This window comes from Esox lucius, chromosome 10 (genome assembly GCF_011004845.1).
Source record: "Esox lucius isolate fEsoLuc1 chromosome 10, fEsoLuc1.pri, whole genome shotgun sequence".
Classification (NCBI taxonomy): domain Eukaryota; kingdom Metazoa; phylum Chordata; class Actinopteri; order Esociformes; family Esocidae; genus Esox; species Esox lucius.
Window position 1 is genome coordinate 17,614,798 of NC_047578.1, and position 14,077 is coordinate 17,628,874.

A 14,077-nucleotide genomic window follows, 5' to 3' on the forward strand; every position below is an offset into this window, starting at 1 on the left:
GCAGACATCTGACAGCTGGTCCAAATAATGGAGGAATTTGGTTGCAGTGTAAAACATTATTTTGCAAAACGTCATTCTGGGCTGATTTCTCACGTGGAATGACTGTGAGAGTTATTTTACTTGGCCAAACACACCTTTTTTTTTTGTTTTGTTAAACAGGATTCCTTGAGCACATCCGGCTACTCTGAACCAGGCGAGGGAGTCGTTGAGTTTTCGTTTGAAGCACAGCTGGTTCTAATTAAAATAATTACGCACAACTAGCGAATGCATGCAAATTACTGAAAACGCGGTGGACTTATGGGGTTGGTTTGAAATTCACAGCTGTAGTGGAAGGTTCAGTTCAGAGTATTTGTTGCTAAGGGATTTGATCCGGCTACACTTCATGCTTTCCAGACCCGAACACGTTGGCTTAGTGTAGTTCTGGTTTCACAGAGTTTACTAATCCAGCCTTCTGGAATACATCGGTCCTCCATAATTTGTTTACGTCATATTTCGTATAAATTCACTGAGCCAGTTGAAGAGTAGGATTACTTTTGATGAAAAGCTTGATGTTCCTTTACAGCAATTAGGCTACTTTTGAAAATATAAACATATATTTTATATTAAAGAGACGCGTGTCTCTAGTCAATGCACTTTGACAACATCCCTATTCGTTTTGGAAAGAGCGCTCCTCCCTCACCGCGTTTTCCCGTTTACCTCGCACCCACAGACCGGTTTGCCATGTCCGCTTAATAAAACTTCCTCAATGAAATGAGCAATCACAAAAACCTTTCTTGCCACACCTGTTAAGCAACCCATTCGAGTTTCGCTCACGATCTAGTGTGAAAAATACCAGGAACAGCAAACGTATTTACTAGCTTGAAACATCCTACTTGAATCTCATTGAGCAGCAGTTGTCGGACATCAGGTAAGTCAATATAACTAATACTAAATGTACGAGTAAATAGGCTACATGAGTTCAAAGTTCCATGTTTATCATTGATTTCATGACAGGCTAGAACGCTGTCTAGAATTTAGTAGGCCAAACCTACAAATCTTATTTCAACACAAATCCTGTTTTTAAAGATACTTGCAGGTTCCAATAGAAATTTATTTCATAGACCAGTACTTAATAAAATCAGAGTTCTTAGAATTCATACAACACCACTTCCTTATCCATTCTGAAGATTCAAAGTTCAATTGTCACTGATTACGCTCGCACCTTTGCGTCTCAAATATATTGTTTATTGCTGCATGCAAACAAACTCTTCACTCTTTCCTTTCAGGTAAAAGCGATGGACTTAATGTTGAGACATAAAGTTAAATAGAAAGACAAGACAGTCAATAATTGCAAATACAACACAACCTAGGCAGTAATATTATACAGACAAACACTGAGACAGACAGGCACAGAAACAGTGATGTCAAAGCACTTGACTTTCAACCCAGAGCCAGATGGGTGTGCTGCTCCTGGAGCATGGGAACAACAGGGCCTGGAGCACAGAGCAATGGACGAAGAGCAGAGAGAAACGGCTGAGAAACAAGAGGAGGAAGTAGAGGCAAACCACTCAGCTGCCTTGGAGCCCAGCACTCTGACATGGCCGGAAGACCGAGGAAAGGAGCGAGATGGAGAGAAAGGAGTTGTTGCCTCTGGTGGAGGAGCTGAAGGGAGCGCAGGGAGCCAAGAGTGTTTGCAAGGACAGGAGAGCCAGCCAGAGGATGAGCAAAAGACCACATGGAGAAATAGCATGCCGGAGGGAGACCGATGGAGGGATGAGGAGGTGGAGGGAGGGCAAGTCAAACAAACGGATGGTACACTTGCAGATGATGAAGACGACAATGACAAGGAGGAAACTCAAACTAATTGGATGCCAGAGAAGGCTGCGCAGGTTTTCACTCCAACAGTGATCGTGCGTCCGTCAAGCAAGCTGGAAGAATTTCCGCTGAAGGATAGCCACTATGGGGAGATGCATAATGCGAATAGTCATTTCTTAGAGCCCCAGATTCATACAGCCCTGCCAGTACAGTACAACCCACAGTGGACAGAGGAACCAGACCATTACTTATGTATGTACCAGGGCCAAATCAGTACAATTTAAATCTATTTGAGTGGTCCCATTTCAGTAAAACCCTGGAACCGTCTGAGAATTTCTTTCATTGTTTCTCCTGTTCTCTTCTACCTTATGTAGATGTGTGTGGTGGTTGCGGGGACGTTCTGAAACATGGCCTGGGCATCGGTGCTGCAGCTGTACTCTTCCCTCTACTCGTGTGGGGCGGCTATACGCTCCTGCCCTTTGACGTTCCGCCGGTGGACAGCGCGCCTCTCAGGCTGGTGTACACACTGCGCTGCTCCTTCTTCGCTGTTATACCCATCATGCTAGGTAAGACTATGGACCTGAGGGTTGGGGCTGGTGGTCCATGTTATCGCTTGGAAACAATTTCATGAACTCCCCTTAACAATTTTACACCCCCCACCTCCCGTCCTTTTCACCCGTCTCCCACCGTCCCTCTATCTCACCCCTCTCCCAGGGGTGCTGGTGCTGGGAGTGGTGCGGCTGCGCTACGGGGCCCTGAAGCCCCTCCATGAGAGCAAGGTCGGGGAGGAGAGGTGGGAGGTGGCGGTGCACCGGCACTATGTGGGCGACTCGCTCTCCCTCTTCCTGCTCTACTTCCTGCAGCTGGCCGTCATGGCCACCTACATCAGCCAGGACCTGCTCAAGATGGTGCCCCTGCTCACCATTGTGTTTGCCTTTGGCAGGTCAGTGTGCCGCCTGTGTTTGTGTTCGTGTTCAGTACTGACTCAGTGAGAAGAGTGCATCCCACACTGTTAATGTTTGTGTGTTTGGTTTTGTCCACTTAACAAAGGCCATGATTCACTAAATACATGTTTGACTTACATGTGCAGTGTAGGCAACCTAAAACACAGTCTCTGTTTACTTAGAACGAAAACGGCCATGGCTTTTGTAGAGAGGAAGGTGACACTGCATAGTGGCTGTGGAGGGGAAGAGCCTAGCGCACAGATGTGGTGTATACAGTATTATCCCCTTATCACTGACCCATACTTTGGCATCCTTTTCTATTTTAACTGTATCTAATGTTTGTAAATACAGAATAAAATGTTTTACTGTTATCTGACCCACAAAATAAGTCAGTGTTATTTCTGTATCCTTTCATTACATGGCCCTTTTGAGAGATTACAAATTTGAATTGGCAGATTAATTTCATTTCCTGTTTGCATGAAGTCTCCTGGAATTTTGAATGGCTATACTGTTGCACTATTGTTACCTTGAAGAGTTAAACATTACTGTATTTGTATGTACAGCAACCTTTATTAATATTCACTGGCTATGTCTCTTCTATAGGCTTATCTACTGGGTGTGTGCGTCCCTGGGAAGCAGCGTGAGGAGTGTGGGGTTCGGCCTCTCTTTTCTGCCTATACTGGTCATGCTGGGTGCCAACCTCTACTTTGTGTGCGTGTCACTCCGTGAAGGGGCAGTCTTTGACGTGGCCCCACCCACCACCGCCCCACTTCCCAGGCAGAGGTGGTGGGGGTAAGAAAATAGTCCCAGTCCTTGAGCCTAAAACAACCACAGCCCACACTCAAACATGTGTAGTGCTAAATATATCAGATATATTGTAATACATAAATTCATGTTGCATTTTGATAATCATAGGGCACATACAGTAGACAAACATTGTGTAACCTTGCTGAGATGTATTCCTTATTCAACATTTTGAAAGTCTGTTCTATACAGAATATAAACACGCTCTCCAATGTTTTGCCCTACTGTAGTTTCAGAAGTTGTCTGCATACATTCAGTTCTACACAAATGCAGTGACATTTCTTTCCCATTCCCTTAAAATCAATCAGCTTTATCTGCTTGGCATTCAACGTCACCTAGAACATAATGGATTGTTTATGGTGAGATGGACAATGCAATACAATGAATTCAATCTAGCCCTAGTTAGCTACCTCATGGAAGTTGCCTGTAGTTGAAGGACTGTCTGATATGACACACATTGAGCCAAAGATGAATGGAATAGCTAATTAGACCTGAGGCCTTAGTCGTGTTAAGTAGTTTGTCAGTTTTCCTGTTTGTTGAACTTGTACAGTATTAACAAGTCCTTACGTGGTGTTCTGTTCCAATCTCACGGTTCGCTGAACACTGGTTGATTGAGCGCCTCACTGGACAGCTGCGTTAGACACTGACTAGGCAGTACTTCCTGAAGTGGGAGTCTTCCCTCTCCATAAGTCATTCAAACTTATGAAGACTTCCGTGCCAAATTTGCTGCCCCTTTGTGAAAGGCTGTAACATGTTTAACATAATAGATCATATTTAATTATAATTCTGCTGTGCAATATGTACTACATTTAATTCCCTAAAGAATTTAGTACTCACTGAATGGTATGATGTAGAAGATGAGTTGATTTCTTTAATGTCTACAATATACAATAATGTTCATTATCTGTACAGTAGCTTAAATTATGGAGGTTTTGTTTATTTAATCCAGCTTATTGTTGTATTCCTTGTGGACATTGATCTTTTAAAAAGGTTTACAAATGTTATGTTATTCATAATAAAGAAGCTAATATTTCTAAGTTGTCAAAATCCTGAGGTCAAGGGTTGAGATGGGAATTCACATGAAAACAAGACAATACCTTTTTCACTCAATTTGTCTATTTAATATATAAAATACGGTAAAACATACGCAAAAAGGATAAGGTTTCAAGGGACTTGGATACTTTGGTACAACAAACACTTTTCTGTAAAAGCGGTATAGAATTTTAATAACATATCAGTGCATACTTTGTATATGAAAATATACACAAAATGTATATCATTCTCAAAAACAACAAAAAGAATTACAGAAGAACCCAAAGCAGTACAATATATTAGCTATAATTTTCATCTTAAGTTTATGCTACATTTGAGTTTATTTTTTACTCTAATTTGTGATGCATTTCCTTTATGTTTAATGTATTTAACATGAGCATTGTTTTTAGTTCCATGCATTTACGATTTCAAATTCGGTTACTTGCTAATTTCAGGTGTTCCCCACATTATAAATACAGTTTCATATCTTATTCAAAATTGCAGCATTTAACTGGTATTTTCCTTCATTGCATTTGCTAATATCACAAAAATGGATTGTGCAATTTTAGCAAGTATTTTCAAGAAAGGAAACCAGTATTTTATATATCATGTATATAAGGTTGATTAAATAAAAAGTTGGATATTCTACAAAGTAGCAGAAAAATAAAAGCTCCATAGTAATAATAATATAGTATTAATAATAAGACAATGGAACTGTCACCAGCACAAATTAACACTTGAAAAATAGTGAGATCTAGAAAACATTTTACACAAGAAAAAAGGGTGCAGGTTTTTCCATTTACCATTATAGATTGTCTTGAGACTACAATTGCTAGATTGGACAGAGAACGTTTTGTACATGAGTTACCTACCAGTGGCAGGGTGATAAAACCAATCAGTGAGGTGCCACATCTCGGAGGGACCGGAGGATCACTCCTTCACTGTGAAGTGGGTGCAATGAGAAATTCTTATAGAAATGTAGAGTATTGAAAAGAGAACCCTTTGTCATAAAGCATTGGGCATGGTTGTCTTGTCCATAAACTGCAGCTCTATCTGCAACGATGCCCCATACTGGATAAGTCACTAGAGCCAGCCATTCGCACTGAACCTTGGGATCCCCCAATGAAACAATCTGTATTGCAAATATGCATATCCTTTCAGAAATCACTGACAATCTATTTAGGGACAGTTTGAAATTGGTGTTGGTGTGGGCCGATTAGTTTGACGAGGGTTGTCTTCTTTGTAATAGATACAGGAGGGTAGTGTATCTTTCTTTGTCTACATTTAGCACATTTTAATATAGGAGTTGAACAAAATAACGGATATGCGTAACAATATATCAGAGACCTAATAAGGAATCGGGCCACCCTTTGCCTTCAGAAAAGCTCCAATCCTATTTGGAATGCCTCAACTGTGTGTAGTGGGATCTTGGACAATTTTTCCAAAAAGAAAATCTACCAGTTCTAAGGGATGAAGGTGGTAGAAATCTACTTTGCACTCTGCGCCTCAGCTCTTCCCATGAAGATTGAATTATGTTCTGATCTGATGATTGGGAAGGCCATGGAATCTGTTTGACGTCATCCTGGTGTTCATAAAACCACTCTTGAATTCTTAGTGTTTATGGTGGCATTACCATCCTGGAATATTGGAACATCATGAGGGGACAGTGTTTGCAATATAGGGTGCATCTGGTCCGGTAGAACGACCTGATATTCCTAGTCCGTTATATGACCATGTAGAGCAATCTTCAGACCCAATGACTCCCACAAGATGGCTGCCCATACCATTACCCCCACCATGTTTAATAGTTGGCAGTAGATATTGTGGGAGGGCATTCTTTGGCTTCCAAGCTCAAGTTGTACGGTATTTGTTGAGACTGGGTCACAGAGCAGCTGATTCAATTCTGTGGAACTTTTTTAGACTGTACTTTTGTGGCATAACCAAACTTAGGTTTATGTCATTCCCAGTCGGTCAGCATCAAACTGTGACCACTGTTCCTCTTTGCCGCTGCAATTTGTCCATGTTCTGCATATGTGGTCATGATTTATGAGATTGTTCCAATAATTTTGCAGTTTTTGTGACCGATGCAGTTGCAATCCAGTAACTGACTATTTGGCCTCTGGACAACTCAGTTGCCTCATGTTGCTTTGAACACATATCAAAGTGCTAATATAGCTTCATAGCAGACATGTATGAACTGCTGATTGGCCATCAACCTAATGTGACCAGCAGTTGTGTTTTTAAAATGTGATGTAGTGACTCCACAGTAACAGTCTTTCTCCATGTGTTTCCGTTATTTTGTCCACTCCTGTATATTATGTATTATTTTTGCCTTTGTTTCCAGGACATGGACAGAATGTTTAAACCAACAGAAATTACACAAAATAATGCTTGATAAAGGCATTGGGAATTGTTTATAAAATAATTCCCCAATTTCTCTGGGTTGCTTTTGGCAATGTCACTTTAAAACAATGCCTTAAAATGACAAAACATACGATTTAAAACAATTATATGGTTTTCTAATGCTGACTGCTTCCATGCATATTTCAAGGTGTATGATGTCAAACTGTCCCTTAGAATGTGTTAACTCCATTTGACCTAGCTCACAGCAGTGTGAACATGAGCATATACATATTTAATAACTATTTCATATGACATTTGACAAAGAACAAAGTAGGTTTTAAATTTTGCTCAACATGGGTACGCTGTAAATTTTGCTCAACAAGTGTATGCTGTAGTTCACAAAACCAGATTTAAGACAAAAATTGTTTTTGATTGAATGAAAACGTCCATTGCACGACGTTCAACAGCAGAATCCATTTAATTTCTATGTTGTTATGGTGGTCTGTAAATCTACTTTGATCAATGGGAATTGGGTTCAGAGCGCGTGGCCAAAGGACATGTTGACACAACAGCCAAACCGCAGGCAAGCAGGCTCCTAAAGAGTGAGTGAGAGACAGAAAGTGCACACCATCAACACTATCATTATATAGGTTACTGAAACAAACTCACTGGCTAGTGCGGCAGGGCCCCTGCATTGTAGCTCAAAACATATCAAAGTCACACTCACACCCATATGCAAACAGATCCACTGAGAATGAACACATTGCTTGTTTCAGGGATACCTAGACAAGTCTACGCAAATATCCATATGTACACACATCGTCCATATTGAAAGGCCAACTGCTTTGCTGCCAACTGAAGCTATAGAAATAGAAAATGTCCTTTTAAATCCTGCTGAAACAGATTGTTTAAAACGTTTGCAGAGCAGCGGAAAGCTATTGGGAACATCAAAAATGTTTGTATAAGTGGTGATTTTATACAGTCTGCCTCTTACTTCCCCCAAACCGGACTGAAAAGCCCAAAGACATCCCTAACGAGAACAAGCAGAAATCCAAAACAAACATCAAAAATGCATTGCATTTGAGGCTTCTACTAGTTAAAGGAGCCTTTAGAAGTTCTCAGACATGTATCCCAGTATCTAGCCTAATTTATGGTGCAACAATGATTGCAGCAATTCCTTCAAAACTGGAAAGAAAAAAAGGTGATGACTAAATAAATGTGAGCATAGAGATATTGAGAGCAGAAGTCATCTACGAGTTGCTGACTCTTTCATGGAGTCTGCGAGTCAAAATAAGTGAACGATATTACTGTGTCCCTGTACCACGCCCGAGGCATTTGGCATGAAACGGTTGATAACGACACTCGGGCAAGGCTCTCGTTCTTGACCGTGGCTGACCGTGCCTGCTGACCACAGAGTGCCACCTGAGGCTTTGGCCAGTGGCTGGGGGTGCTGTACATTGGCAGAAGCCGTGGGATCTATTCCTGTGTTTCCCAGACCAACCGGACTTCCTGTTTGTCCGCCTGTGTCTTCTTGCTCAGCGCCACAGACGAAGCTGAGACAGGATTAACATTTTTTTTTTTGCAAGCAGCACTTGTCCAAACAGTCATTCCCAAAGTGCATTTTGAAGGGGTGCTTTTCTGAAAAACTGACAGGTCTCATTAGCATTTAGCACTAACAAAAAAAAAAAAAATAAACAACAGATGTAAAGAGTCAATATGGCAGGATGTCCTAAGGTGAAAAGAACCAACACTTGTGTTGAGAAAGCACAAAGACAAGCCGTCCGTCAAACAGTCAAGTTCAAATTAAATACGTGACGTGCCGAATGGGTTATCTAACCAATCTAGATTAACTTACATCTGGTATGAACAGCAATGAGCAGTCAAAACAATCAGAAGAGTAGATTCTCTTTTGAAGTCCTGATAGAGTAAGTGTCAATACCCCCCGAAAACCAACTCAATTCAAGCGAGACAGCTTTGAGATTCGAGCCCCCATAATTTGAATGTGCTGTCCCATACAAAATCCAATGGCAGACTTCAGCATCTTCCTTCCCGTGGAGCACTAGCCCCTGAGTTTCTGGCTCGGCTTAGAGTTCTTGGGTGGTGGGTGTTATTGTAGGGGGATGGAGGAAAGGAAAAAGGTTTGGGTGGTGGTGGCAAATGGCAGTGGGGTGAGGTGGCGGTGATGGTGTGTGTGTGTGTGTGTGTGTGTGTGTGTGTGTGTGTGTGTGTGTGTGGTGGTGGGGTTTCGTGTTCTGTGGTGCTTCATGGGTCAAGGGCGTTTGCGCCGTTGTCTTTTATGTGACCCACGCATCGAGTCTCATGCGCTTGATGTTAGCCCCCTCCTGCTCCGCTTCACTCTGGGCCCGCAGGAGCTCCGCAGAGGAGCCGAAGTCGGGGGGCAGGGAACGGCCAGGGTTGCCCGCGTTTCCGGCCGCACTTCCGACGATGCCGCCGCCGCCTCCTCCACCGCCGCCCGCCCCCGGGTCATCGCGGTCGCTGCCCTCGTATGAGCTTCCGTTGCTGCTGAGGCTGTCGGCGGGGGAGCGGCCGGTCGGGGGCTCCAGGCACAACAGGGAACCGGGGTACTGTGGCGGGGGCGCGGCTGTCTGGACACCCCCGCCGGAGGAGGACGGGGCGGAAGCGGGAGGCGGACACGGGGAGCGGCGGTCTCGCCCGGGTGAAATGGGCTCAGACTTGATGCTCACGCTGGAGTTGGTGTTGACGGTCAGCATGGTACCCTGAGGTATATGACCCACCGGCCTGAAGTCAGAGAGAGACGTGGAGAGGAACCATGACAGAGAGACCGAGCCATGGCACAGGGATGGACATGGAGAGATATACAGAGAGAGATATAAGGAAGACAAAAAGAAGAATAAGGGGTGAGTCTCACTTGACAGGGGCCGCACGAGCATAGTGACATGGTGCAAGGGTGACACTACAGAACCAACGGCCCAATCACAAGACGGCGCAACAACACGATTTAGCAGCAACACCGTATGAAGAAAATCCATTCCAAGCAGTTGACAAGCAAAACTAACCATTAAGCTCCCAGAATCCATACAAAACAGCCCAACAGCATTATAGAAGCATGACATGGTCTGTGTATGAGGGGGTGATTTGGGATTGGTTCATGGAAACTATGAAAAAATTATGATATTAAAAACATTTCTATATGTTTGCAATAATCCAGAATCTTTTTTAGAAATTCCAATAGGGAGACCCCTGGCTCTGGAATTTCTTGGGAACAATTTTGGAATTTTGCAACCTTACACCTGCTAAAGTATGGTGGAAACTGCCACCATCCTGATTACTCTGTCTGCAGACAGAATTGACATGCCAGGGCAGCCAAAAGCACACAGACATGACACAGTACAGAGAAATACAGTACCGGCCCAACCACTCATCTCTACCCAAGAGGAGGTTGGACTGCGAGGCGCTGCGGGGAGAAAGAAACATTGGAGCACTTGCAAAAGAAGATGACAGAATATGTAACAGGCTATGTATGACCAAAGTGTGACAGAGGTATATGAGGAAACATCCCCTAGTATCCATCTATTCTGTAACAGGAATAGATGGATAGAATAATACATACTGTACACAGAAAAATGTATCAGTTTGTTAGGGATGATAGGACAGAAACAGATTCAAGTTGAGTCCAATTCCATTTCTTCCCGAAACAGAAGAAGCATAAGAGCTGTGACCGTCACATTTTCAGCAGCGGTAAATTCAATTATGATTTTCGCATATGTTTCTGGACAGTCTGTTGCCTGATTGAATCAATTCAATATTTAGTATTTTGTGCAAACCCTGTTGCTAATGCTACTGTGCCCCTCTGGAATGGACAAGTAACTCCCTTTATAATGACGGGCTTTGCGTCTGGGTTTGTGTGCGTACATATAATTGACATTGACCTTAATAACACTGTTCCATGTTCTAATGAAGGTAAACAGAGCAGGGAACAACCCCCATCAACCTGAAGGTACACGCAGCACCAGGACAGACAAAGACATTCACCTCAGGTTGGCCGCCAGACTGGAGATCTGGCTAGACAGCTCTCCGCTCTGTTTGTCCATGCCCCACATGCTGTGGTAAAAAGGGAAAAACAAAGGCTACTGAGACGGAGTGTGTGCGTTGGCCATTCGGACCTACAGTATGCCGTTTAAGTCAGTTGACCACCTGAAGATTAGGGACGCTTGCATAGGTGGTTGTGCTGGGATCCAGGTGGACCTGGACTGTTGAGACACGCCTGTAAGCAGCTCCCAAAGCACTTAGCAACAACCCTGTGTGGCGCTATTGTAAAGAACATGTTGGAGTGGCACTGCGGCATTTTAGCATGGCGCTATTTAATGAACACATTGTCAATTAAATAGTGTCCCTCTAAAAACACCGATGTGAGACAGATCTGGGGTGTCGTATGCCGGTGAGACCAATTCGCAGCCCCCGTCTTTAGGGTGCGAATTGCTTGCGGTTACACGTGACATGGCGACACTATGCTAGATGACAGAGATGGTTAGTCGCATAGTGTTTTAATGGAAAGGTCACCCACTCAACTCGTTTCGTAGGCAACGCCGGAGGGCTTTATGGTCGCACAGGATGTGGCATTGGGAGGGTGGACTTACACCAAGTTGCTAAGCGACGCCAGATTCAGCTGTTGCTGCTGCTGTTGCTGCTGCTGCTGCTGCTGCTGCTGCTGGGATACAGAAAGCTGCTGCTGTTGTTGCCACGGCACGTTGCCTTGAAGCAGGCCGCCTGGCGACGCCAAGGCGTGGAGAGCGGTGATGTCGGCGCTCGTCAGCTGGTACTCTAAGGGAGGCAAAGGACAGAGGGGAAAGGGTGGCACGCTCTCACACCAGTTTAGCGGTTATGCATTTTGCAGCCGTTCGTTCCTCCTCACTTGTTACTCTGACACGCACTACATGTTTGTAAAGCGGAAAGGAGAAACGAAAAGCCTCCGGACCTGGAGGGTGGTGACGGTGCTCTACTGATATACAATGCCTGTGTGGTACAAGGTCTGGACACGTTTCAGGTCACCTGTGTTGTAAGCCGTCGGCATGGCGGAGAAGGGCAACCCTTGGGCGAGGAGACTGGGCGTCGTCACGGAGACCACTGGCGTGGTGAGTGCCTGAGCCGCCTGAGCGCCGGCCAAACGTTGAGCATTCTGGGGAGAAAGGAGACGAGGGATATAACTGAATGAAAAGTTCAAAGCCCTTGTGTGAGAATGGAACGTGGTCGATATTTTGACGAGGTGGAATTCACGGCAAGCTGCCCTTTTCAAAATATCTGTGGTGGTAGGTCGGTGGCAGTGGCATCAGGAGAAGTCGAGTGACATCATGCATCGACACACAAAAGTGGCACTGCTAGGTGAACGTGATTGGGTCTTAAAGGGATAATTCACTTTTTAACCTTGTAGCTGGAAATAAGCTTAACTTCATGAAGCGAACTACCCCTTTACATGGACGCCATTCATCGGCGTGGGTAACCCCATGCATTTTCTAGATGGACAGGGAACCTGCAGCGGTGTGCGGCTGACAACCTTCCAAGTACAGTAAACACCCATCATGCTACCAAATGGACTCCAGGCTGATGGAAGTAATGGATCTACCAACGATGAACGTGATCCAAGTAAGGTGTCCGGCCAGTGTTGCCTGAAGTGCTGTTAACGTGCAGACGTAAGCATTGCTTAAACGTTTCTTTTTCACCGCAAAATGCAGCAAATAGTCTAATATGACTAATGTGCTTTAGAACCATGCTGGAATGACACAACCATGTTCCTAAAACCCCATGCAGTCAGGTGGCCACTGTTAACATGACCTATCACCATATGCGATCGGACCAAAGACAGAGACGCTCTATCCTTCAGGCCTAATGACACATGTGGGGCATCACACACTGGTAGCCATGTGAATGTGGGGGTGATCAACATTCAGACATGCCAGTGCGACAGGAAAGAAAAATTCACCTCGTTCACCAACTCCAGCTCATCATCTGTCTGCAAAGGGGCAGGAGCGGAAAGAGTTACACCATGAGACTTGCTCCGAGCGTGGCAACATTCAGCTCTAGCCACTACCTAGCGATGACTGAGGGTCATGTTGGAAAGTATTCATCCCGCTCTTGACTTGTCTTCGCACTTGTCTGTTATATTACAAAGTGGGCTTAAAATGTGTTTCACTGTCATTTTGTGTCAATGATCTACACAAACTAATGTCAAAGTGGATTAAAAATTCTAAATTCCTAGAATTCCTAAGAAACACAACTCTTGTGTCTGGTTCCTTCACTACATAAATATTAAAATTCCTATTCAATCGGGGGATAAAAAAAACGGCTGGAAGTGATTATAGCTTTGAGTCATTCTGGGTATCACCATTAGAGGTTTGTAAAAATCTAACCCATAGTTCTTTTTCCTTTTTTAAAAGATCGGTCAAGTTGTTTGTTCAACATTGTTTCACCACCGTTTCAAGTTCAGCCGTAGATGGTTAAAAAAAAAAAAAGCATCAACTCTGTAACATGGCCACTCAGGAAAATGGTATGTTGCCTTGGTAAGGCACTACAGTGTAGAATTGACCTGTTGTGCTGCGTTTGCCTTAAAAATTATGTTTTGCATTCAGAACAGAAATAGCATTTCACATGCTTCGCAGTATCACTTTAGTGCCTTGTAGAAAACAGAAGGCATGTTTGGAATATTTTGTAATATCTACACGCCTCCTCTTTTTCACTCTGACATTTAGTTTCATATTGTGGAGTAACTACAATCCATCCTCAGTTCTCTTCTCACAGCCATTAAACTGTAACTGTTTAAAAATGACTAATGGACTCATGGTGAAATCCCTGATCATTCCTTCCTCTTTGGCAGCTGAGTTAGGAAGGATGCATGGGTCTTCTTAGTGACTGAGTGTATTGGTATACCATCTAAAGCCTAAATAAGAACTTTAACATTTATCATTCAGTGTCTGCTTTTTTCACTTTTACCAATATATCCAATTATTGTCATTCTTTGCGAGCAATTGCTATACCTCTACTAATCTTTAGTTTAATACATAACTTTAATTCACTACCTGAGTGAGGGACCTTACAGATAATTGTAAGTGTGAGGTGCAGAAATTGAGATCCTTTAAAACACTATTGTTGCACAAAGAGTCCACCCAACTTAACTTTTGCTTAAC

The 14,077-nt window shown here is 43.6% G+C and overlaps 2 protein-coding genes across 11 annotated transcripts in view; one reads left to right on the forward strand and one right to left on the reverse strand.

Annotated features, from left to right (window-relative positions):
• The first annotated feature begins 304 nt into the window (after positions 1-304).
• Positions 305-4,576, forward strand: tmem79a (transmembrane protein 79a). Of its 2 annotated transcripts, XM_013135572.4 has the most exons (6): positions 305-907; positions 1,266-2,046; positions 2,169-2,360; positions 2,509-2,737; positions 2,921-3,004; positions 3,342-4,576. In XM_013135572.4, the coding sequence occupies exons 2-6, from the start codon at positions 1,401-1,403 to the stop codon at positions 3,532-3,534; spliced, it is 1,344 nt and encodes a 447-aa protein (XP_012991026.2). In that variant the 5' UTR covers positions 305-907; positions 1,266-1,400; the 3' UTR covers positions 3,535-4,576. The 2 variants fall into 2 exon arrangements, with proteins under 2 accessions (XP_012991026.2, XP_012991027.2); XM_013135573.4 differs by lacking the exon at positions 2,921-3,004 and having other exon boundaries at positions 306-907.
• Positions 4,577-5,857: 1,281 nt separating this feature from the next.
• LOC105012663 (myocyte-specific enhancer factor 2D homolog) overlaps positions 5,858-14,077 on the reverse strand; it is a 35,696-nt gene continuing 27,476 nt past the window's right edge. For 3 of the 9 annotated variants that reach the window (XM_010873652.5, XM_010873648.5, XM_010873651.5), the window contains 6 exons: positions 12,877-12,906; positions 11,949-12,075; positions 11,537-11,720; positions 10,932-11,000; positions 10,306-10,353; positions 5,858-9,677 (listed from right to left, as the gene is read on the reverse strand). In XM_010873652.5, the coding sequence (XP_010871954.1) occupies positions 9,212-9,677; positions 10,306-10,353; positions 10,932-11,000; positions 11,537-11,720; positions 11,949-12,075; positions 12,877-12,906 (924 nt within the window). In that variant the 3' untranslated portion in view covers positions 5,858-9,211. The remainder of the gene's footprint in view (positions 9,678-10,305; positions 10,354-10,931; positions 11,001-11,536; positions 11,721-11,948; positions 12,076-12,876; positions 12,907-14,077) is intronic. The other 6 variants (XM_010873654.5, XM_010873653.5, XM_034294624.1 and 3 more) reach the window with 4 other exon arrangements.